Source organism: Medicago truncatula, chromosome 1 (assembly GCF_003473485.1).
Source record: "Medicago truncatula cultivar Jemalong A17 chromosome 1, MtrunA17r5.0-ANR, whole genome shotgun sequence".
NCBI lineage: Eukaryota > Viridiplantae > Streptophyta > Magnoliopsida > Fabales > Fabaceae > Medicago > Medicago truncatula.
Genome location: NC_053042.1, coordinates 43,795,821 through 43,818,142, shown reverse-complemented (window position 1 = coordinate 43,818,142; position 22,322 = coordinate 43,795,821). Strand labels below are relative to the sequence as shown.

The 22,322-nt window shown below is 32.7% G+C and overlaps 3 protein-coding genes and 1 non-coding gene across 5 annotated transcripts; 3 read left to right on the top strand and 1 right to left on the bottom strand.

Moving 5' to 3' along the window:
- Nucleotides 1-393: 393 nt before the first annotated feature.
- LOC25484789 (mitochondrial substrate carrier family protein ucpB) lies at nt 394-3,822 on the bottom strand. 2 transcript variants are annotated; one of them, XM_024783980.2, is made up of 9 exons: nt 3,661-3,822; nt 3,433-3,552; nt 3,071-3,132; nt 2,746-2,982; nt 2,496-2,666; nt 2,340-2,389; nt 1,420-1,552; nt 1,083-1,120; nt 394-984 (listed from the first exon to the last, which is right to left on the bottom strand). In XM_024783980.2, the coding sequence occupies exons 1-9, from the start codon at nt 3,692-3,694 to the stop codon at nt 888-890; spliced, it is 942 nt and encodes a 313-aa protein (XP_024639748.1). In that variant the 5' UTR covers nt 3,695-3,822; the 3' UTR covers nt 394-887. The 2 variants fall into 2 exon arrangements, with proteins under 2 accessions (XP_024639748.1, XP_013469229.1); XM_013613775.3 differs by having other exon boundaries at nt 3,433-3,549.
- A 1,669-nt stretch (nt 3,823-5,491) lies between these two features.
- Nucleotides 5,492-7,683, top strand: LOC25484788 (U1 small nuclear ribonucleoprotein C). The gene is made up of 5 exons (XM_013613773.3): nt 5,492-5,661; nt 5,755-5,797; nt 6,341-6,382; nt 6,484-6,739; nt 7,199-7,683. Exons 1-5 carry the CDS (start codon nt 5,654-5,656, stop codon nt 7,471-7,473), a joined length of 624 nt encoding a protein of 207 aa, XP_013469227.1. The 5' UTR covers nt 5,492-5,653; the 3' UTR covers nt 7,474-7,683.
- A 1,845-nt stretch (nt 7,684-9,528) lies between these two features.
- TRNAP-AGG (transfer RNA proline (anticodon AGG)) lies at nt 9,529-9,600 on the top strand. Its single transcript has one exon. It is a non-coding gene; the product is annotated as a tRNA-Pro (tRNA).
- A 3,264-nt stretch (nt 9,601-12,864) lies between these two features.
- On the top strand, nt 12,865-21,816 carry LOC25484786 (protease Do-like 2, chloroplastic). Its single transcript, XM_013613772.3, has 21 exons — nt 12,865-13,151; nt 13,361-13,462; nt 14,152-14,202; nt 14,696-14,769; nt 14,850-14,913; nt 15,339-15,383; nt 16,447-16,554; nt 17,318-17,395; nt 17,471-17,537; nt 17,689-17,747; nt 18,288-18,387; nt 18,852-18,931; nt 19,410-19,466; nt 19,553-19,656; nt 20,096-20,183; nt 20,273-20,358; nt 20,477-20,501; nt 20,597-20,668; nt 20,831-20,881; nt 20,963-21,023; nt 21,112-21,816. Exons 1-21 carry the CDS (start codon nt 12,984-12,986, stop codon nt 21,360-21,362), a joined length of 1,791 nt encoding a protein of 596 aa, XP_013469226.1. The 5' UTR covers nt 12,865-12,983; the 3' UTR covers nt 21,363-21,816.
- The last annotated feature ends 506 nt before the right edge of the window (nt 21,817-22,322 follow it).

Genomic DNA, 22,322 nt, shown 5'->3' with positions numbered 1-22,322 from the left:
ATATACACTTAAACTCAGTTTATATGACATACTTCAACTAAGTTTTAGATTAAATTTTATGAAAGGGTAATCTTGTCATTTTGGGGTGCAACCATGATTAACTAGGGTGCAAGTAGAAAAACTCATTCATTTATAGTGTTATATAATACATATGTAATGTATATAAACTTTTTAATATATTTTTTTAAATAAGCTAAACTAACCCACCGAAATTGTTACCAGGAAAATCGAACCTAAGACTTGAGAAGAGCACACTCTAAGTCTCAAACTAACACCACCAGACCAACCCAAGTGGGTTTAAACTTTTTAATATTATTTTAATATGAGGTAAATTCATACAAGTTTACGAGTCTGGTTTACAAGTCTATTCCACATATGCAAAACAAATTGAGGTAAAAACTCGAGTTTGACAGCCTTTAATAAGAAAATAGGCAGCAACTAGTTTTGTGTGTGAGTAGGCAGCGTGTGTGTAGGCAGCAACATTTGAGAAAACTGAAAAATCATCTTCACATCAACATCATCCAGTTCCTTCTTAAACTGGAGGTTGAGCAATATTGTTTTTCGATTTAATACAGTGATAATGATGATAGAAACAAAACAACACAATACAAAAATAATCAACTTCCTGTTGTTTATAATAGTGGTGGTATGGGAGTGAGTACAACCATAACCACGTGCTCGAGTAGATGAATCTCTCTTAAAAGGGTCTGCTTAATTGCGAGTAAAAATATGATCCGATTCTCTACGATATAAACCTCAGATCACCAATGTAGAATGTAGATATCAACTATCTAAAAGAATTCCCCAATGGGGGGTTTGCTTGCAAAAGGAGTTATTCAGCACTTCAAGAATCAATTTGGTCAGCAGTGGAGACTTGTCAGTTGTCACTAAATTGCCTCCAAGCCAGCAATTTTCCTTAGCTCCTCACATAATATAAATGTAATTGTGGTTTGTGGTCCTAATCTTGCAAATAGTGTGAAGCCCCTGACAAAACGTACCTCGGATGTTAATTAGCATTAAAGTTTAGGATGAATAAAACAAACAAGCTCCGTGTAAAAATGCATCCCAAACATAAAACTCACCCTTTGTAAAGTGCTCTTGGACCCTCCGTAAGTAGGACCTGAAACCCACCACACACGACAAATGCCCTTAATAAGTGAATCCAGATCAAGAAAATATATCATTGTTTTACATGATTGGGTTTTACGAAAGTCATTTCGTTATCACTCCATTAAAAGCTAATAACTAAGAATTAGGAAAGCCTAGTCAAAGTTAAAGAATGTATGAAAGAAGTATAGAACTTATATGGCACAGTACAAAGTAATGAACTAAAGTCAACCACTTAAAATAAAGAAGCAGAGATCAGTATAGAACAAACAAAGTACTGCAGGTTTGAGAGGTGAGAAAACAATTTAATACCTGGTATGCACAGTTAAATCCATTTTTATATATTCTACCACCCGTGGATTCTCGTTGCAACATGAGACGTGTTTTAACCATATCCATGGGAGCAGTTATAAGGGTGCTCAGGATGCCTGCAACTGTGCTTGAGCTGTATAAGGTACATAACACAATCAGTTAAGTCACATCTCTGATAATGGAAAATGGTTTTGATTTCAAAATAGTAATAATTCTAATGAATTCAGAGTTGTGTGGGTGTGCTGATAGAAAACATAGGTAATCCGATGCTGACAAAGGATTGGTCGGATCCATTTAGAATTCATTGCAGGCTGGCTGCCTAATCTTGCATTTGCAACAAGTTAATGTCACAACTTAGATCCGTGACCTAGTCTCCTGGCAACAATTTCAACTGTTACAATTAGGTTTCCATTATTGTATTTTATTAGAAAACACAAGGAAGAATTTCCCTGACTACAGATAAGAACACAAATTCTTCACGGTTACATTGACCTACCTGGCCCAAGACCCGGATTTCCCTCATCTCTTGACATTGTTTCATATAACAATGCCTGCCTTTAGACTATCTCTCAGTCCCAAGTTCCCAACTAATGTCAAACTAACTATTTAACTTTCTCTCCTTCAACTAATAGACCTAAGGCGTGCCAATGTTGAAAATCATTGTTTTAATTAATTAGACAAACAAAACTAGTTTTGTAAGAAAATATGCACTTCAGTTTGAATATATTTTATGCACGCAAAAACAATTATAAAACAAACATTAGTTATGCAAATTTCATTTTTCAAGATAGGTCAATCTTCACTATATGGTGAAGTTGTTGCCCGGGATTTTGGTCAATCTTTGGGCTCTAATGATGCTTCATTAGTTCAATCTGCATTAAGAAAGATATGGAGAAATAAAAATGACGAGAGAGCCATACATAAGATGTAGATGAAATCCTTCTTTGAGAGATGTACACTTGACTAGAATCTGCATAAGAAGGAAAGCAAAACAAATTTAGAAAAACAATGGTTTAATTGAAAGTAAATTAGGGAGATGAGGAATAGATGAACAAAAATACACTTTAGAAATTGACCTGCTTGGTTTCATCGTAAGTAGCCAACTGAGATGCAGTCAAGGCAGCTGCTCTGGCCATGGCAGGGCCCACCCCCTTCCACAGAGCTTTGATTCCCTCTTCAGATATAGTCCTCCGGAGCTCTAAAATTGGTCCACCCTTCCCCATGTCTGAATTCATTTGCAAACGCACCTGATTGCAGGAATATGGTTTTGAAGGAGAAACAAAAAAAAAATTGTTTAATGTACAGGTAAAAGATATGATAGTTCACCTTGAGAACTTCCATTGGATTGGTGAGTGCAGTTGCAAAAGCACCAGCAAACATTCCCGAAGCAATTTTAACTAAAACATTGGAAGAACCAAAAGCACGATCACATGCATGCTTAGAGGGTTCGTACAAACCCAAGCGTAGTCCTCCATAAACAACTGACCTTGTTAAAGCAGGTGTCAAACCCAGATACAAAGACTTAGGTCCTTCATTTTTGACCACACTTAAAAACAGTTGTCCCTGGAAAAATGCTTAATTGGCAAAAGTTTTGTATCATAATGTGATAGGTATAAGGTCTAAAGAGGAAAGGTTGAACTCAGTGAACTACCATTCCACTTAAAGGACCCTTTTGACCAACAAGTTGCATTTGTAGCCTCACTTTCAAGACATCTGCACGGAATGTAGAAACAAATTAAAATTCTCAACATTTTTTATTTTTTATTTTGAAGAAGCTAAATTAACACACCCAAATTGGCACATGAGATAATCGAATATGATACCTCGAGGAGGAGCACACTCAGTCTAAATGTAAACTTCACCAACTTAACGATAACATCTTTACTAAATTACTACAGCTGTTGACTCGATCTAAATGAGAATTTTTTTGAACGTAAAAGAAAAACAGATCCCAATGAAAACCATTAACATTATTATAATTATAATGGAGAAGCAGGAACGAAACAAACGTACCTAGAGGGTGAGTAATCGATGTTGCAACTGCGACAGAAATTCCACTTGTGGCGAAGTGATTGAAAACAGTTGAAGGAGACTTAGCCCAATTCTGCTTCTCGTCATGCGATGATGTTCCTGCTTCAAAATTACAACTAACTTGATGATAGTAATCATACAGGAACGCATTGTTGTTATGTTATGTTAGGGAAATAAGATTAAAGGAATAGAAAAAGCAAAGTTGTAAACCTGAAACAGATGAATTATTATCGGAACCAGCCATCTAGCTTTTTTCTTACAGGGACGAAGGAAAAAAGTCAGCAGATCTATGATATGATATGATATGCTTCTATTAATTACACACGAGGGAAATTAAATCAGGCGAATAAAACACCTCTTCTTCGGGTTCGGAAAAAGAAATTCGTAGTATTCTCCAAAAATTATTTATATATAAAAAAAAAAATTGCTATTTTTATTAGTTTTTGAAGAACGCCTACAAATATTGTTTTCTTCTGATGTCTTTAATCCATCTAAATAAAAATATGTTAGAGGATACTCCGAGAAAATAAATTATAATATGTTTTTAGTCTTTTTTTTTTTTTTTACAATGTTTTTAGTCTTTCTAAATAGACTAAAAATGGCACTACCAAAAAAAAAAAATAGACTAAAAATGAAATATTGTATTTTTACTTTGCCCCATTATTATATATTTAGACGACCAAAGCTCGAATGAAATTATTAAGTGGACTAAAAACGTAATACAATATTATTTGATCAAATAATTTAATGGTTATAAAAACACTTATTAAATATGAATAAGTGAGACATTTGAAGTTTAAATACAACCCTTATATATTACACCGTATTGTTCTTTTCAATTGTGTTAAATTTATGGAGGAAAAAATATAATAATATTGTATTTCTAGCCCCTGAGCTTTAATGAAAATCACTTATTCAAATTTATGGAGTGAATTTCTAGTCACTAAGCTATTTGATCAAATAACATTGTATTTTATTTTTAGTTATTTAATAATTACATTCGAACTTTGGTCATCTAAAGAGTAAATGGTCACTTACTGATAGTAAATACTTATTATCATGGACCTGACTGATAGTAAGTACGTGCAGTTAGAGACCTTAATGATCATTTAATGTTTTCTGTTTGTTTCTTTTATATGCCCATGAAAACTTCATTGAAGAAGATGACCTGGTTCTTGACGAACAAGAAACACTTCGTTGGGACGAATTTGCACTTTGCACCAACATCCATCATCATGTGATTCAATTTTGGTGTTTAATGAAATATTTAATTTTGAACAAAGGAAGGAATTAGATGATATTTTGGGGTTTAGAGATTTTGGGATTAAATTCGAAATATAGGGATTTGCGATTCAATTTGAGGATATTGATTTTTGGTTCAGAGACCAAAGTTATCATTTTCTACATCTACTTTAGTCCTTGTGACACCTCATGTACCTTGTGAGCACAAAATATTTGACACCTCATCAGTTAGCAAAAAAATTTAACATCAGGGACTAAGCTAATAACAGAAATGCACATTCAATGACTAATTTGTATTTAATCCTGAGTCAGAGACATTTGTGACAACAATGTACAAGGACTAAAATGACCATTTACTCTCGTATAAATATATCATTATGGGGCAAAGTGAAAATACTATATTTCATTTTTAGATTATTTACAAAAAACTAATGCTACATGTTTCAAGTGACATTTTTATGTCATGTTTAAGATCCTAAAATTTAATTAACTTAATAAGTGTTTTGATTGATATGTTATAAAAAAATGTCACTTGAAATTTAATCGATGATATGTTATAAAAAAATGTCACTTGAAACATTTGGCACAAATTTTGTAGACTAGTTTTATAAAAAGTTATAAACTAAAATTGATAACAAACAATTTAGAATCCCTTAGGAAAAAAAAACAAATCAAAGTAATTTTTTACAAGATTAAAACTTAAAAGTGATTAAAAATATATTTAACCAGGAATATAAACTAAAAAAAAATATCCTTAAAAAAAGAAAAACTAACCCAAACAAAATTTTAAAAGCAAATAGTACTAGCTCCGAAATAGTGATATCCAGAAAGTTGTATAGTTTGGGCACAGAGGCAAAGGTGTTCTGAATTCATCAACAACATCAAGCTGAAGGTCCGTTCCGTGCGTGCCTCATCACCTTTTTACTTCATACCTCTTCTAGGGTTTTTCACTGAATCAGCCATGCCTCGGTACTGCAACTCACTCCTTCAACCTATAATCACAAATATTTAAATTTCACATTTCATTCAATTCATCACATTTTATTCAATTCTGCATTGCAGGTACTACTGTGACTTCTGCGATACCTATCTCACCCACGATTCTGTAAGTTATTTTCCTCACCATTCGCCAATTGTGTTGCCTTTCACTTTGATTTTAAGCCTAGACGGTTTAGGATTACAAATGACGACATTAAAGAGAGTTGGTTGAGCAAAGATAATCAGATCACTAGATGAAGAGGATGGACCTAGACGGTATAGTATCAGAAGATAATTTCTTCTCATACTTTCCTTCTTCTTATTTTTCTAACTAGCAGCATTAATAAGATGCAATTGTAAACTAACACATCGGAAAAAGTGCTTATCATGATAAGCAAAAGATAAAATAAAGTTGATTTGTTTCTGTATAAGCTATACACTATTTTCATAAGCTATTTTGGGGAACTTATGAAAATAATAACCTGAATAAAGCGTGTGAACAATGTCATAAATTATTTTCATAAGTTCTCTCAAACAGTTTCACAAAACTTATGTCAGTAGATAATCTCAAATAAGTCAGTCCAAACTGGCCCTTCGTATAATTTTCATGAATATTAGTTAGCCCCAACTGGACAATGCACTTGTTTCTAACTTTGTGTTCATATTGCAGCCATCTGTTAGAAAGCAGCATAACTCTGGTTATAAACACAAGGTGTTGTGAAATTTTCTCACTTTTTTTTTTTTTTTTAAATAAAATTGCATCTCAATGTAGGTCATATTTATGAGGTTTGATATGTGTTTGTACTTTTTCAGGCTAATGTAAGGTTATATTATCAGCAATTTGAAGAACAGCAAACCCAAAGTTTAATTGATCAACGGATCAAAGAACATCTTGGACAAGCTGCGGCTTTTCAGGCGGTTGGTGTGGCTTATAATAATCTAATGGTTCAAAGGCCAAACCTTCCTCCTGTATTGCCACCCCCGAGATTTCCCATTCCTGGAGGTCACCCACTAATGCCAGGGTTCAGACCTCTCATGCCTCGACCTTTACCTGTTCCTGGGGCACCAGGTGAATGTTTTCCCATCCACACCTTTCGTGACTTTTATAAAACTGCAATAACCTGATTGAAGTATTTGACTGTTCATGTCTTCTGCATTTTACACGTAGTCCATTAAATTATTTATACTTTCAAGGTGAAGTGAGCATGATTATGCACATCTTAATGGCTAACCACATTATTTTTGGCTTTCATTACTGAAATTTCCTTGTAGTTTGAATATCATGTTCTATATATGTTACTTTTTTCTATCATGACATGACACCTATTCTTTACATCTAACCTTTCTTTTAGTTGAGCTTGTATGTTTTGGTTTGGTTTTTTGGATAGACAGAATTTACATTTGAAAAGAAGCAACCTTTCTTGTGTCGAGAGTTTTGGAGAATCGGTTAGCCAAGTTCAAGCATTATAAACCGGTTAATTTATTCTATCATATCTTAATATAAATGGTTTTCAATTGGATTTTTCAGGGTGTCCTTCTGCACCTAACACCATGCCACAAATGATGCCTCCACCTGGTGCCCCCCAGATACCAGGTCAGCTAAATACCCTACCAAGGCCCCCTTCATTCGCTCCCCCACCAACAGTTCCTGGAAGCACTACAGCACAACGTTCCAATGGTGCTCCCTCTATGGCATCATCAGCCATGTATCAAGCCAATCCACCTGCGCCATCATCTGGAGGGTATGATAATTACAATTCCAATTCCAATTCCAATGTTCAAGCACCTGAGAGCAATCAATGACCTGGTCAAACTTGTATGTTATATTATATGAAATTTTGCACTAATGCAATTTGTTCAGTAAAATCTTACTGCCTTATTCTATACGATTTTCTATCAGTAGCTTAGGAAGAAAACTGGCTATTTGCAGGGACTCGTCTTTATGGAGTTCTACTAATCAACATTACCTTCCATTTCTATTTATTTATGTGCTATACAGTTCTCTCTGCATAATTTTATCTATGTTGGAGTTTTATGACTAGAATTATCTATGCTCTTCCTCTCATTTGTTTATTGAATGAGGCCTCTCACAAGCCATATATTTGGCCATACTCGGAGAAATAATGTACTTAAATTATTAGAATGCTGATGACAAGCAACTTGGATGTGGGGAAAAATGTTTTTTGAGCAACTATTTTGCCCTGGATGAAAAAATTATATTTAAATGTTTGTTGTGTGTAAATTATTGGATGAACAATTTACATTGACGTGTTGGTTGCGACTTGCGTGTAAATAATTTGACACCGGCGAGTCTTCATTTTGTAACTGTGTTTCCTTTGAGATCTTAGCATGAAAAATGCTAGCAACAGTCATTTTTAACACTCTCTTATTTATTAGATGAAATCAATGGATGTTCCACCATTTTGTATGGGTTCAAAAGTGCAGATTTACAATGATTTAAACCAATAAGAGAGTGAGTATTAGAAAGAATGTTCAAAAGAGAGTGTTGTTAGCATTACTCTTTATATCACTGATGGACATAGTTGCCACTACAAGTTTTGGAGAATTCAAATTATTGATATCAAGTGCTATATGCTCTTTTTTTTTTAAAGAGTTGCTTGTAGAATTACTTGATTATGTTTTCCAAGAAATAATTGGGTGGTTAAACACTAATTAAAATTAAGAAAATGTTAACTTGTGCTTCCGGAGCACTGGTTAAAGACTTTAAATGATAACTTTTTATGAAAGTTTGTATAATCAATGCATTGAAAATTGAAAACTTTAACATTTTAAAAGAATAATTACTTAATTTAGCATGCTTAAAGAGTGCCCCGGAGACACTCGTTAACAAGATACTTAAAATTATTTGGACATTCACACAAAAAAGTAGAATCATTTTAAAAATACACATTATTTAATTATTTCTTGTACTTTTTACTTTTGTGCATGTATGATAAAGTGCCTAAATCTTGTGACTATCCAAAACTTTCTCATGTTTCCTAAAGTGATTGTCCTCAATGTCGTGTTTATGGATTGTTCCCTAGACGTTCCTTGTTTTTTATAATCTCAAATAAGATTCTCTTACCTCTCAAAGACTTGACATAGACATGATTTTAGTGTAATACTTTTCTTTTAATTTTACTTTTCATGTAAACTATTGCAATTAAATAATGAGTTCAATCTAATTATAATAGTAACAATGTAAGTTATATCTTTATTTGATTGTTGTATATTTTAAAACATTTATAAAACAAAAACATACACTTAAGCGTAATAGAAAATCGAAAAGATTGGGTGTTCATCTTTATGCTAGTTATATTATTAAAGGAAATAGATTTTTTGTACTCATAGTGACTAAAGCAAATGATATGTTGTGCATTTTTTCCCTAATTCATAGTCTGATTTCAATCGTAAGGTTTGCATGCAAAGCACCAACTTCTTGATTGCGTGTTCTTTGATTGTGGGAAAGTCAGGTCCACAAATGATGATTATGTACGGAGATGTATTACTTGTACTACGAAGATCATTAAAATTACTAACTTCTCGTTGGATTTGAGATTTTCCACCAGGGTTTTAAATGACAATGCCGCGTGCGTCTGTCTACACCTAATTAACCAAGAAAATGTTTTGTAGTGTGTTTGTGATTTTTTAATTTTTGGATTTGAAAGTTTGTTCGATTTGAATTTTCAGCATTTTATTTTTTTTGGAAGGAGAAGTTTTGCTGGTTTGAATTATGTTAGCTGAAAGAAAAAGGAAGAAGGTGAGAGAGAGTAGAAATTAATTAGGTGGTTTGGATGATAGTTGCAATGCGAATTAACTAAATCCTTATTAATTGTTTGAACATCAACATCATCAAACGGGCATTTGGTCTAGTGGTATGATTCTCGCTTAGGGTGCGAGAGGTCCCGAGTTCAATTCTCGGAATGCCCCTTTTCCTGTTTTTATTTTATTTTAGAATACTGGTATATACTCTTTTCCAGAATATTTTTTTTTTGAAGGATTTATTAGGAATATATAATAAGCTTAAATATGCATTTCGTCCATATGATTTGAGCGTGTTTTGATTTTCGTCCTTATAAAAAAAATATTTAAAAACATTCTCGTAAAAAAAAATTTGTTTTAAAAAGGTCCTTGGCCCCACTTTTTTGCTGACATGAGATGGTTTTGGTCAATTGGCAGTTAACATCATTTAAAATTTTAAAAATATTTTAAAAAATCTTTTTTAAAATTAAAAAAAATTGAAAATAAATAAAAAAATCATGAAAAAATTCCAATTTTTTTTTAAAGACGAAGAAAAAAATTGGAATTTAGTTTTTGAAATAAAAAATGTAATATATAATTTTCAAAAATTTAATTTCACTTTTTTTCAAAATTTTTCATTTTAACAGTTTTTTTCCGAAATGTATTTTCACTTTTATTTTCGTATTTTTTTAATTTAAAAAAAAAATCAGAATTTTGAAAAAAAAATAAAAAAATTAATTGTGTGGCATGCCATGTCAGCGCCACGTGGCAAAAGTTGCACATTCAGCAACTGTCATGTGGCCAAAACCATGCCAAATCATAACTGAAGTGGGGTCAGTGACCTTTTTAAAACAAGGACCAAAATCAAAACGCATCCAAATTACAAGACGAATTGTATATTTAAGCCTTTATAATAATAATAATATGTGATAACCAAAAAATAACAATATCATAACTTTTTCTTGTGTGACGGAAAGGGTACCTATGCTTCATGCAATTCTACCAAAGAATTCATTTTAAGAACTGGATTTTTTTTTGAAAGAATGAATTGGATTTTTGACGAGGTTACTAAATACTATAAAAATAAAATATATTTTTAAAGTTAATAAATTTCAACTTTGTCATTTTGAGTTCTCTTAAATGGTGGTCCATGTCAATTATTTACACAGTTCACATTTGTCTGAGACAAGGGAAATCCATTATCTTCTCCATCGAATCCAAATTGCAAGAGGACCTCCTATTCTTTGCAGATAACTAACAAGTCATTTTTTATTGAATGTCAAATGTCAGTAATTATTGGCAAGTTCTATGGTACGTCCAATAATTTGAGTGTATTGGTATACCAAATTCTTAAATTAATAGTTAAATGAGTTATTTTTTGTAGGAAAAAATTATTTTCTATCACCTATAATTATAATAACTAAATCTTATTTACCAAAAACGTCAACGCAATAAAATTTGATTTTTCTGAATTCTTATTACTCATAATAAAGAATTTTGAGTATTTTTTACAATAAAATGTAAAAAAATTAGTATGATTTTTATAAAAAATGAAATGATGCTTTTTTCATATAAAATGATATTTTCTAAAATATATATGTCAACAAATACCTATTTTCTTCATAAAAAATGATAGTTAATTTATAAAAATTGTAAGCGAGAGTACCGGTACACCGTAATTTACGGGTGTACCATAGAAGTCCCCTATATTATTAGATTATTTCTCTAAACTGTTTGTTTTACTTTTTACCCATGCAATTTAGCCAATCAAAATTAAACTCTTACTAATTTTTAAAGTTTTATGCAGATGCGTAATTGCTATAAAACATTTCATTTTAACATCTATTCAAATAGTTGTATTTAATCTTTATTAAAATCCAAAGAAAGAAGGAACAACTCACTTGATATTTAAGATGGGATGCTAAATAAACAGGCTTGCATAGTTAGTTGGGTAAATACCTCTTTTCGTCCATGTAATATTAACGAATTTCGGTTTTAGTCCCTGTAAAAAAAAAAGATTTAGATTTTGTCCCTGTAATTTTAGATCCTTCCACTTTTGGTCCCTTCTTTCATCACGTCAGCAGAATCCGCATAAATTGTGTCCCTGAAATTTTAGATTCCTCCCACTTTTGGTCATGTAATTTCAGATTCATCCACTTTTGGTCCCTCATTTTACGTGCCATGTATGCAGATTTTGCTGACGTGGTGGAATGAGGGACCAAAAGTGGAAGAATCTGAAATTACATAGACAAAATCTAAATCTTTTTTTTTTACAGAGATTAAAATTGAAATTCGTTAATATTACATGGACGAAAAGAGGTATTTACCCCAATTAATTTGAAGATTATAATGAGTTATAATCAACAAACATATTTTACTTCATGCCTAAAAATTTCTCAATTTTTCAAATTCTTTCTCTATGATTCCTTAGCATTAGCATTTTATTTTCTTAGAGTCAGACTCTATAACATATACCCAATGAAGGTCTCTCTATTAGAACTCAAATGTGGCCCTTAGCAAGTCTCTTAGATTATTTTTTTAGGTAAGCCATGAGTGTGGAAAGACATTAAGAGGAAACAACGACAACTCAATTAGGTTGGCATCCCATGAAACCTTTATCTTATGTCCAATCAAACAAAATCTTGAACACTATGATCCATATTGGCCAACAAATCAGCACAACAGTTACCTTCATGGTAAATATGCGAAGAAATCACACGAGCATCAAGATTAATGATATTATGCTATTTGTTTCGAAGCACCATAGGGACTAAAGAGGAGTTTTTAAATATCATTAGAGCACTTGTTGAGTCGCTCTCTAGCCAAATAGCCAAACATGTCTCCAACCATTATGCGCCGCATATTCTATGGCAAAAATGAAACCAAATATCTCATAAAGAAAAACAGAAGTGTTTCTAGAAAATAACAAGAGATAAATATTTGTTAGTATCATGTTTCAGCCAAACATAAATGGTTGTGTTATTAAAAATATTTGATTTTAATCATAACATCATATAATTTATAAAAAAACATATTCACTTGCATTGGATTAAAATTAAGCATATAATTTCAATTAAAACTTACTCTCTTCAGGTCATTATTATTAACAAAAATCACAAAATGTATTTAGTATTTATTATAAATTAGATACATCAATTATTCAATGTATCTTAAAAAAATGAAGTTTTATTTATAATATTGATCGGGAAGCATTAACAATCTTATATTCAAATCACACATTATTGACATACTAATTAATGAAATAATTACAACATATAGTAAAAAAAAATTAGATATACATTGAATAAATTTTCACCATTTAAATATACCATAATATTATAAAATGCATTGAATAATAACCAAAGAATGAAATATGATTAGATGATAATATGTTTTTATAAATTAAATGAAACTAAATTCACATATTATTTAAATAGAAAAACATTCAAACATAAGATACTAGAAGGTGTGAAGAGGATAAGAAAACAAGAACAAGAACACAAGTACAAATAGTTGAGCAGACACATTGAACTCAACTCTTGTGTCTGTCTGTCTCTGTTTGTGTAGTGAAAATGGCTGTTGCACTTTCAAGTTACTGTTCCATGTTCTCTGTGTTATCTTCTTCCACTGTCAAATTCCGCTACTCACATAGGCACACTCATACACCTTCACAGAGACCCTTCATTTCCATTCGTTGCAGCCGCACTCCTTCCAATTCTGACCCCAATTTCAAAGGACAGGTAAATCCCAATTTTTACCTCTTACTTTGTTTTTGAATTTATTTCCCAAAATTCACTTTTTTTTTTTTGTTTGAAAATAAGCATGAATTTTGTTCTTTAAACTGTTTTAACTTATGTTTTTTCTGTGTGGATGTGATGTGACAATGACATGCAATGAAATATAAATACAATGAGATACATAATGTTTATTTTTTTTGTTGATCTTTCAGAATTCGTTGGAGGAAAGGTCCACTGGAGGGAATGTGGTGCCAGCTTCTTTTAAGTCTTCAAGGAAAAATAAGGACTTTGTGGTAGACTCCAAGGATCAGCAGGTACTTTTTGTATCACATTGACATGGTAGATGATAATTTGTAAATTGCTAAACTGAATGTGAATGTGTTGCATTTGTCTGGAAATTTGGAAGTGTTATTGTGGAAACTGATAATTTGACATATAAGCACCGAGATTTCATTACTGAAGAAGGGTCATGTTATTTGGCCTATTACATTAGTCTCGAACAAGTTAGGTTTAGGGTTATTCAATTTTTTGTATTTAGATTTCAATGTCAAGTCACTATTTTGGGCTGTGAAATCATAATGTATAGTTTGTGTTTGTTCTGCATTCCTGATAATTGAATTAAAAGTAGAATTGTGCTTGTCAATGAGAGTTGACTCCACCAGTAGGACTGTACACCGTCAACAGATAGGTATTCGGTTTGATTCCTAGTTTGGATAAACTTTTCTACAAGCCTTTATAGGGGGGAAATGTTGAAATCAGATTGTTATAATTACAAGTATTATAACTAATGGCTTTTTATAAGTTGAAATCAACTTATGCATGCCAGGCTTTTTAGAAGTCCCGTCATCTCAATCTTTGTAAGCATCCATTAACGTACAATAACTTATTTTACAAGGTTGGGATTAGATGCTTATTCCAATTGAGAAACCGTCACAGGCCAAAATGATTCTTTCTCTTTGCATGCTTCTCCTTGCCTCTTTAAATGATTTTATTTTAATTTCAGGGTGAATCAAGTGTTTTACAAGATTCGGCTTTCCTCAATGCTGTTGTGAAGGTGAAGTTTTACTCTTTTTATTCCTGCTTACAAATTAATTTTATTTTGTTTCAGAGACCCTTAACGGTTGCACCTCAAATTTAAAATCCGAACGCAAATATTTCCTTTATGCCATGCCTCAATTATGTCTGACATCTGTGTTTCTGTTGTTGGATCTTGTCCTTGAAGCTTTCATGGCATGTCTCTAGGTTGTTTAATGATTTCAAAGTTCAACATTATTGATTGTCTTTGTCGCTTTGTCCCATATCTGATCATCATTCATTTCACGATAATAGCATTTGACACCTAACATTTTCTTAAATATACTCTTGTCTATAATGTATATGGTTTTACTTTTTACAGTGCCTTAAAACTGTATCTCTTCTTTTCATCATTGAGCAATTACCATGTCTTTAACTTCATATAGTATTTTTGTGTTACATATTTGCACTGCTCTTACACACATTTTCAGCGTCCTTACACACAGTTTCTCTTTTCCCTGTTTCATCCTTAGGTTTACTGCACGCATACTGCCCCAGATTATTCACTTCCATGGCAAAAACAGAGACAATTCACAAGCACTGGAAGGCAAGACTTGAATACCTTAACTGCATAATAGTATAAATAAATATTTCCTGAGTTAAACTAACAGGCCACATGCTTTGCAGTGCGTTTATGATTGGAGGCAAGAAACTATTAACCAACGCACATTGTGTGGAGCACGATACACAGGTAATTTCCTGAATTCTAATTTCTTCTGTATATTGTATATTTTGCAATATGAAATTTTTAAAGTTCTTAAAATTGGCTTCCAAATGAATCTTATATATGACATTGCCAACTAAAAGGCAGAAAGTTAGGAAAAATTTCATGATTGATCAGATCAAAGAAAATCAAAATTATGGAAGATAGTTCCTAGAGTTTGCTTAGTTACATAAATTGATAACAGGCACTGGATATTGGGATTTGTTGTGTTAATAGGTGTTATCTTTTTACAAGTTTGTTCATATAAGCTATAAATAGCATGCCCAATAAGACTTTAAACTTTGTATCAACATTCTTTTGATGTTCATACTTTATTCATTTAATTGTAAGGTTCGATGTGTAATGAAATGTAAGGAGATTCAATTGTTATATTTTTTTGGGGATAATTGCAGGTTAAGGTCAAGAGAAGAGGGGATGACTCGAAATATGTGGCTAAGGTATGTCTGTCATGATGGAGCTGTATTGTTTTTTCTCAATATACTATTATGTTATCAAACTTTGGGTGTCGAGAATGGTTTGCTTAGCATATCTGACTAAGTAGGACTAACTTATTTATCCTCAGTAGCATATGGGACTAGAATGTTACGACCATATAAATCATAAAAATGTAGTTTGTAAAAAGAATTGCAGAAGAGAAAGCTGATTTCTATAGGTTAAACTGCAAGTTATAGCATGTTTAAAATTCTCAATGAATCAATTGTACAGTGCATGTTAGCCATGAATGGGTAAAAATAGGTTATAAATGGTAGAATATCAAGAAAGCTTGTATATCACTCGATTGCAACTTCGAAGGGTTGGGGACTTTCAATATAAGTTTATGAGCGATGATTGTAATTCAGGTAATTTGCAGCAATGACGCTTTCAAGACAGTATTATATATTAGAAAATGGTTTTGTTTCTTTCGACGATTCAAAGAAATTAGTTCTCCTGGGAACGTTTTGTTGGTTCACTTGTCCTGTTTTGATTTACGATGATATGGAAAAAGAAGTATTTGTACATACAAGTTATGCGATGAACATATGGAAATAAAACAAATTGTGACAATAGCCAAGTAATATGGACATTAATCCTAGGAACTAATCTAAGATACTTAAAGCTTGGAAGTTGATCCTAGGAGATAAAATCAGATTTTCTTTTTTTGGTGGTGGTCAGGGTTTGAACCCTGGACCTTGCATTGTCCCTACCAACTGAGCTAAGATATTCTGAAATATTTCATATTTCATTTTTTTTTAAGAAGCTAAACTAGCACACCCAAATTAGCACCGGGGAGAAACGAACCTGAGACCTTGAGGAGGAGTACACTCCAAGGTCCCTAGCAATATTTCATATTTTATATATTCTAAACATGACAACATAAATTATGTATTAATAATTTTTTTATTTTATTTTATAAATTTTCCAAACAAGTATACAATTGTCAACAGAAGACTCTTAGACATGGATATTATTATGTAGCACATGTCAATATATATACCTTATTCTCATTGATGGAATGTACAGGTTTTAGCCAGAGCTGCTGGTTGTGATTTAGCTTTGCTTTCAGTAGAAAGCGAGGAGTTTTGGAGAGATGTAGAACCTCTTAGATTTGGACATTTGCCACATCTACAGGTTTAAAACTATCACTGTTATTTTTATTTTTTTTTTAATTTGCTTCTTCCTGCTTTGGTAATTCTTCATTGCAATCGTAGTAGCTGAGCTGTTATTGAAGTCAAAGTGATCTGGGTAACTGATGTATGAACACTCTCAAAGGGCGTTGGATGGATGTATAGAGTTAGGGTGGTGAAGTGATATTTTCGTCTCTAGTGTCATTGTTAGGTACATGATGCTAGTCTTACTTTCATTTTGGCTATTAAGCTTTTAAAATTGGTTAGGTTAAAAGGTAATATCTAACACAAATTTTGAAAACGGTTGATTATGTCACTTGATCAATATCTGCTATCAAATATGTAAATGACACCATAATACACCGTTCCTAAAGATTCCATCCTTTATTTGAAATAGTTTCCGTTAGATATTTTAGCTATTATTGGTATTGTTCCAAATCGTATGGGAGAGTAGTTTTCCTTCCTTTATCCTTCCATCCATTCTCCACCACTTCTGCTTTCTAAATAATTGCTGATTTTTCTTCAAAAAAAAAAATAATTGCTGATTTATTGCGGTCTTTGATCCATACCAACTACCAAGATTATGTTGTTTCAATAAATTTACGAAAAATGCAAGAAACAGTATTTAATTAGACTATTTTTGAAGTGTGTGTGTATAGTTTGTCCTGTTTAAATTTTCTAACAGTATACTCTTGTTTGGATTGTTTGAATTTTTTTTTTATAATTGTTTGGATGGTTTGACTTATATATATTTTTGTAACATGAAGGATTCTGTAACGGTTGTGGGATATCCTTTTGGAGGAGACACAATTTCAGTGACAAAGGGAGTTGTATCTCGTGTAGAGGTTTGATATATTGCATGTGATTTTTTTTTTATCCGAGATTTTAGTTCGCAATTGTTGAATAAAAATTGTAACCAGGTTACATCATATGCTCATGGATCATCTGAGTTGTTAGGCATTCAAATTGATGCAGCAATAAATCCTGGTTAGTATATCTAAAAGTGGTTCTAGTCTATCTTTTCTTATTCTAAATAATATTTCTGCCAACCAGCATTGAAATAATTTCTTCCTTTTTTATGGGATTTTATATTGATGTGATACTGTAATAGAAATTACTTACACATGTTAAATTTTAGGCAATAGCGGAGGCCCAGCATTCAATGATCAAGGAGAGTGCATTGGGGTGGCATTTCAGGTAGATTTTAGAGCATAGCTCTGTGTGAACTCAGCCCACCGAAATTGGCACCAGAGGGAATCAAACCTGAGACCTTGAGAGGAGCACACTCCAAGGTCGCAAGCCAACACCTCTAGGCCAACCCAAATTGGTTGAAAGAATGACTACTTAATTCTATTAGTTAAGAAAGAATATTACTTCAGTTTTTGTTAGATAGTAAATCATTCACAAGGCTTCATTAACAACCTTAGCTTTTGGGAATCTGGTTCTTAATATGGTATTTAAGGGTCTTGCTCTCCACATTTTTTTTAAAAATAAAAAGGTTAAATTTAAGCACAAGGTAGGTGGGATTGTATAGTGTCTACACTTCAAGCCAAAAGACCCGTGTGAAGAAGTGTGTTAACTGTTAAGTGTAGTGTAAATCCTTTCACAAGCTTTCACCTAACAATTTGAACTTTTGGGGGAGTTGGTTCCTGCCAGATAATCCTGTTTTAACTGATCAAACATTTCATTACGTTGTTTTCTATTCTGGATCATTTACTTAAGGGACAATGCTTCTAGGTCTACAGATCTGAAGATGCTGAGAATATTGGATATGTGATTCCATCAACAGTTGTATCTCATTTTCTGACTGACTACGAAAAGAATGGCAAGTATACTGGTAAGAAATGTTAACTGGAGGCATTGTATCATACTGCTTGGGAAGATTCAGTGTTTTGTCTGAAACTCTAATTATCATTTGTATGACTCGGTTCCCTAAAAACGTGTTACTGATAAAATCAATGTTTTACATAGAAATAGACTTTGACAAACATTTATGCTGATATAAGATGAGGTTTAGAATCCTGTGCACATTGCCTTTTACATGCCAATTTCTTAACCACCTAAAATTGTTCTTAATGTGTGCTTTTCTGTTTTGTGTGCGTGATTTAACCAATTTCTGTTATGCCAATACATTGAATCTGTTGATCTGATGCTCTGTGAATTCTAGCATGTATCTGGAAAATAGATTATCGCTAATTCACTATTGTATTTCATAAATCATACCATGTGTTGTTTCAAGCCTCCTAAAAAGCTTAATATGCAAACTATGCTGGTTGTCTAAAACTATGTTTTCACTCCCAGGTTTCCCTTGTCTTGGAGTACTTATACAAAAGTTAGAGAATCCTGCACTGCGAGCATGTTTGAAACTACAGTCTAATGAGGTATGTTATGCATGGAGATTATTTGTTTGAACACTGGTGATTGCAGATGCCAGAATGGCTGTTATTCACATATACGGGGTCTGCTTATCTTCATACCGCATTTGATGTTACTTCCACTCTTCTAAACTGTAGTGTCCTAATAAATATCATACACTATTTTTACATTATCTTGTTTGCTCATCAAGTTTGTGAGGCCTTTTCTTGTGCACTTCTCTTTCATTTTCTCCGTGGCACTACTTCATTTTCTCCGTGATTGGTTTTGCAATACCTACTTCATAAAGATGGAGTTTTTAACCATCCCATGGTGATTTCTCGTCACACCATATCTCATATTGATGGTGATTAGTTTCCCATCTCATCATGATACACCATATCAGTGAAGTTTTGTTATTTTGACAACTCTTTTTCTCTTTTCTTCAACAATAAATAATTTTATATGTAATGAATTTGGATTTTTCACTCTTTTTGTCTTGTGCAGGGTGTATTGGTACGTAGAGTTGAACCAACTTCTGATGCAAATAATGTATTAAAGGAGGTATAGTGATTGTTGAATGTGAATTCTGAGGAACTTATACCAATTGTATGAGGCATTGACATTTTAGATAAATCTTGCCATTACAGGGTGATGTGATTGTCAGCTTTGATGATATACGTGTTGGATGTGAAGGAACAGTTCCATTCCGCTCAAATGAGAGAATTGCCTTCCACTACCTCATTAGTCAAAAGTAAGAGCTTCTTTTTCTTCAAAATTCAAGATATCAAAAACTGCATTTGATTTACAGTTTATCACTTATTACATATTGTTGTTGCACTGAATTTCACGGTTGATCTATAGCTTCTTCAAACGAAAGCTATAATTATGAGATTTCAATTTTGTCATGTTAACAGTATTACTTTCTTGCTACTCCAATGCTTTTGCAATATGTGTATTATAATTTCTACATGAAATTGCGTGGGGACTAAGTATAATAATACTTCACTATTGGTTTCTCGAATATTTTGTAATGCAATTTATATTGCAGATACTCTTATATGTTTACTTTGTGGCTTATTACGATGCCTTATATAAGAATATCATGAAGCAAGGATCAGAGCATTTGACATTTGATTTTATGGGCCATTTATATGCTTAGGATGGAACCCTAGAATAACAATGTTATACAGATTTGCAGGTGATACTGCAGAACTTGGTATCGTCAGAGACGGAACATCAATGAAAGCTAAAGTTATTTTAAACCCACGAGTTCATTTGGTATGTGATTTGTCATATAGAAATTTGGTATCAATCAATTCCATGATTCTATTGATCTGATGCTCTTTGTTTTGCAAAAAAAATTCCAGGTTCCCTTTCATATTGATGAAGGTCAGCCTTCCTACTTAATTATTGCCGGCTTAGTGTTCACACCTCTTTCAGAACCATTGATTGAGTATGTTGCATTTATTCTTTATATAAGTTTTTTTTTTTTTTTTTTTTTTTGGGGGGGGGGGGTCTCCTTTTGATGAATTATTATTTATTTCATTAATTAATTATGTAACTTTTGACAGGGAGGAACGTGAAGATTGTATAGGGGTAAGTTTTGAATTTGCGGATTAGCCTTAAAGCACAAAGCTGGAAAGCAATGAGTTTGTGATTGAGTTTTTTTTTTTCTCTCTTTTCATGATCAGCTAAAGTTATTGGCAAAGGCGCGTTATTCATTTGCAAGGTTTAAAGGGGAACAGATTGTAATTCTCTCACAGGTTGGTTGTTGAATTTCTTCAAAAATCATGTCTATTATGTTTGTTTGACTGTATGATGTAGAGGAATTAGTCAAATTTTTATATCATTTTACATTTTCTAGTCAAATTTTTGTTGTTTCTTTGTGTAGTATAATTTTGTGTTACTTCTTTTCCACTTGACAGGTCTTGGCAAATGAACTCAACATAGGTTATGAGGATATGAGCAATCAGCAGGCAAGTCATTTTAATTTGTGAGATTGACTCCCGCTGGCTCACTACTTCATTTATGTTTCTCTAAAATGATATTTTTTGCAGATTATAAAATTCAACGGAGTTCGAATTAAAAACATCCATCATCTTGCTCATCTCATTGATTGTAAGATATTGCTTTATCTAATCCATTGTGCGATCATTTTCTTTTGTGATGTGTCTCATGGTTGTTTCATTGCTTTTCTTCTTTTCAGCATGCAAGAACAAATATCTGTGTTTTGAATTTGAAGATTGCTATGCTGCTGTTTTGGAGAGAGAAGCCGTTGCTGCCGCATCGTCATCTTTGCTGAGAGACTATGGTATTCCATCTGAAAGATCTTCTGATCTTTTGCAACCATATGTGGATTCACAAGAAGTAGAAGGTGACCAACCACCAGACCAGGAATTTGGTGATAGCCCGGTTTCAAATTTTGAAGTTGGCCACGATGGATTGCTCTGGGCATAATGATTTTTAACCTGGAGATGTCGTGTTAGTGTGAAATTTCTCTTCGAGGCCATATTTGAAGCATATGGTCACAATTTTTGGCAGCAAAAAGTCCAGCAACAGGATGAGGAGCAAACTTGATGTGACCACATGAATAGTTTCATAGCTGCCATCTGAAAAATGCTTGAGGCGATGATTTGTTCTCTCTCTCCCTCTGTCTCATAAATTATTTTAGAGAAGGGACGGGACTATAGGCAAGAGCTCGTGGCTTTTTCTTCTATGTAATTTTTATTCTTTTTAGTGTGACTCCTTGATTTGATAAACTTGGAAGATCTCTTTAGATTTGATCTCTCAAATTTTATCCCGCATTCTGTATTTTGGGGGAAATAATAATGCACATAGGAGTGACTCTTAGAAGTTACAACTATGTCTTTGATGCAATTAATGCAAGATTTCACTTTACATTGTTAAGTTATTAATGCCCAGTTTGAACGAGGCTTGGTTTCTGGGAAATTTTAAATTTGACCCGACAAGGAAAACAAGACTTTCCGTTGTGTAAGGAATTTTTATTTTTGACAATAAAAGACTTGCCGCATTTCCTCAAAGAAAGCATCGGTAATGCAATCTAGAATGTTAGTTTCATGGCAATTGAGCAATCATATTTGTTTGTTGGTCTAAGTTTAATAAACTTAATAGTAAAATTTTTGTTTTAATTGATTCAATGATAAGCTAATGTTGTGAATTCTGTCTACCAGAACATGTTCTAAGCCTTTGTCAGTACACCAATGCAAGACAGAAAGGATCCCAAGTTTCTCTTTCATGAACTTCCAATAATAGGCATATTCCTAACAGAATTGCATTGGAAGGATTCCAATCATGTCTGAATTTAACAGAGGCAATCACACTCACATGACAATATTGGCATCAACTAGAAGCAGCAAGGTCTGCTGGCTCAGCTGAAGGGTGATCATGCTGTCTGAA

Coding starts and splice junctions, on each gene's coding strand:
- LOC25484789 (XM_024783980.2), bottom strand. CDS start 3,694: ATGGCTGGTTCCGATAATAATTCATCTGTTTCAG. Junction 2,390..2,495: donor CTTACGATGAAACCAAGCAG/GTCAATTTCTAA, acceptor CTTCTTATGCAG/ATTCTAGTCAAGTGTACATC. Junction 985..1,082: donor CCAAGAGCACTTTACAAAGG/GTGAGTTTTATG, acceptor ACGTTTTGTCAG/GGGCTTCACACTATTTGCAA.
- LOC25484788 (XM_013613773.3), top strand. Junction 6,383..6,483: donor ACTCTGGTTATAAACACAAG/GTGTTGTGAAAT, acceptor GTACTTTTTCAG/GCTAATGTAAGGTTATATTA. Junction 6,740..7,198: donor ACCTGTTCCTGGGGCACCAG/GTGAATGTTTTC, acceptor TGGATTTTTCAG/GGTGTCCTTCTGCACCTAAC.
- LOC25484786 (XM_013613772.3), top strand. CDS start 12,984: ATGGCTGTTGCACTTTCAAGTTACTGTTCCATGTTCTCTGTGTTATCT. Junction 19,467..19,552: donor CAAATAATGTATTAAAGGAG/GTATAGTGATTG, acceptor TTGCCATTACAG/GGTGATGTGATTGTCAGCTT. Junction 19,657..20,095: donor CACTACCTCATTAGTCAAAA/GTAAGAGCTTCT, acceptor AATGTTATACAG/ATTTGCAGGTGATACTGCAG.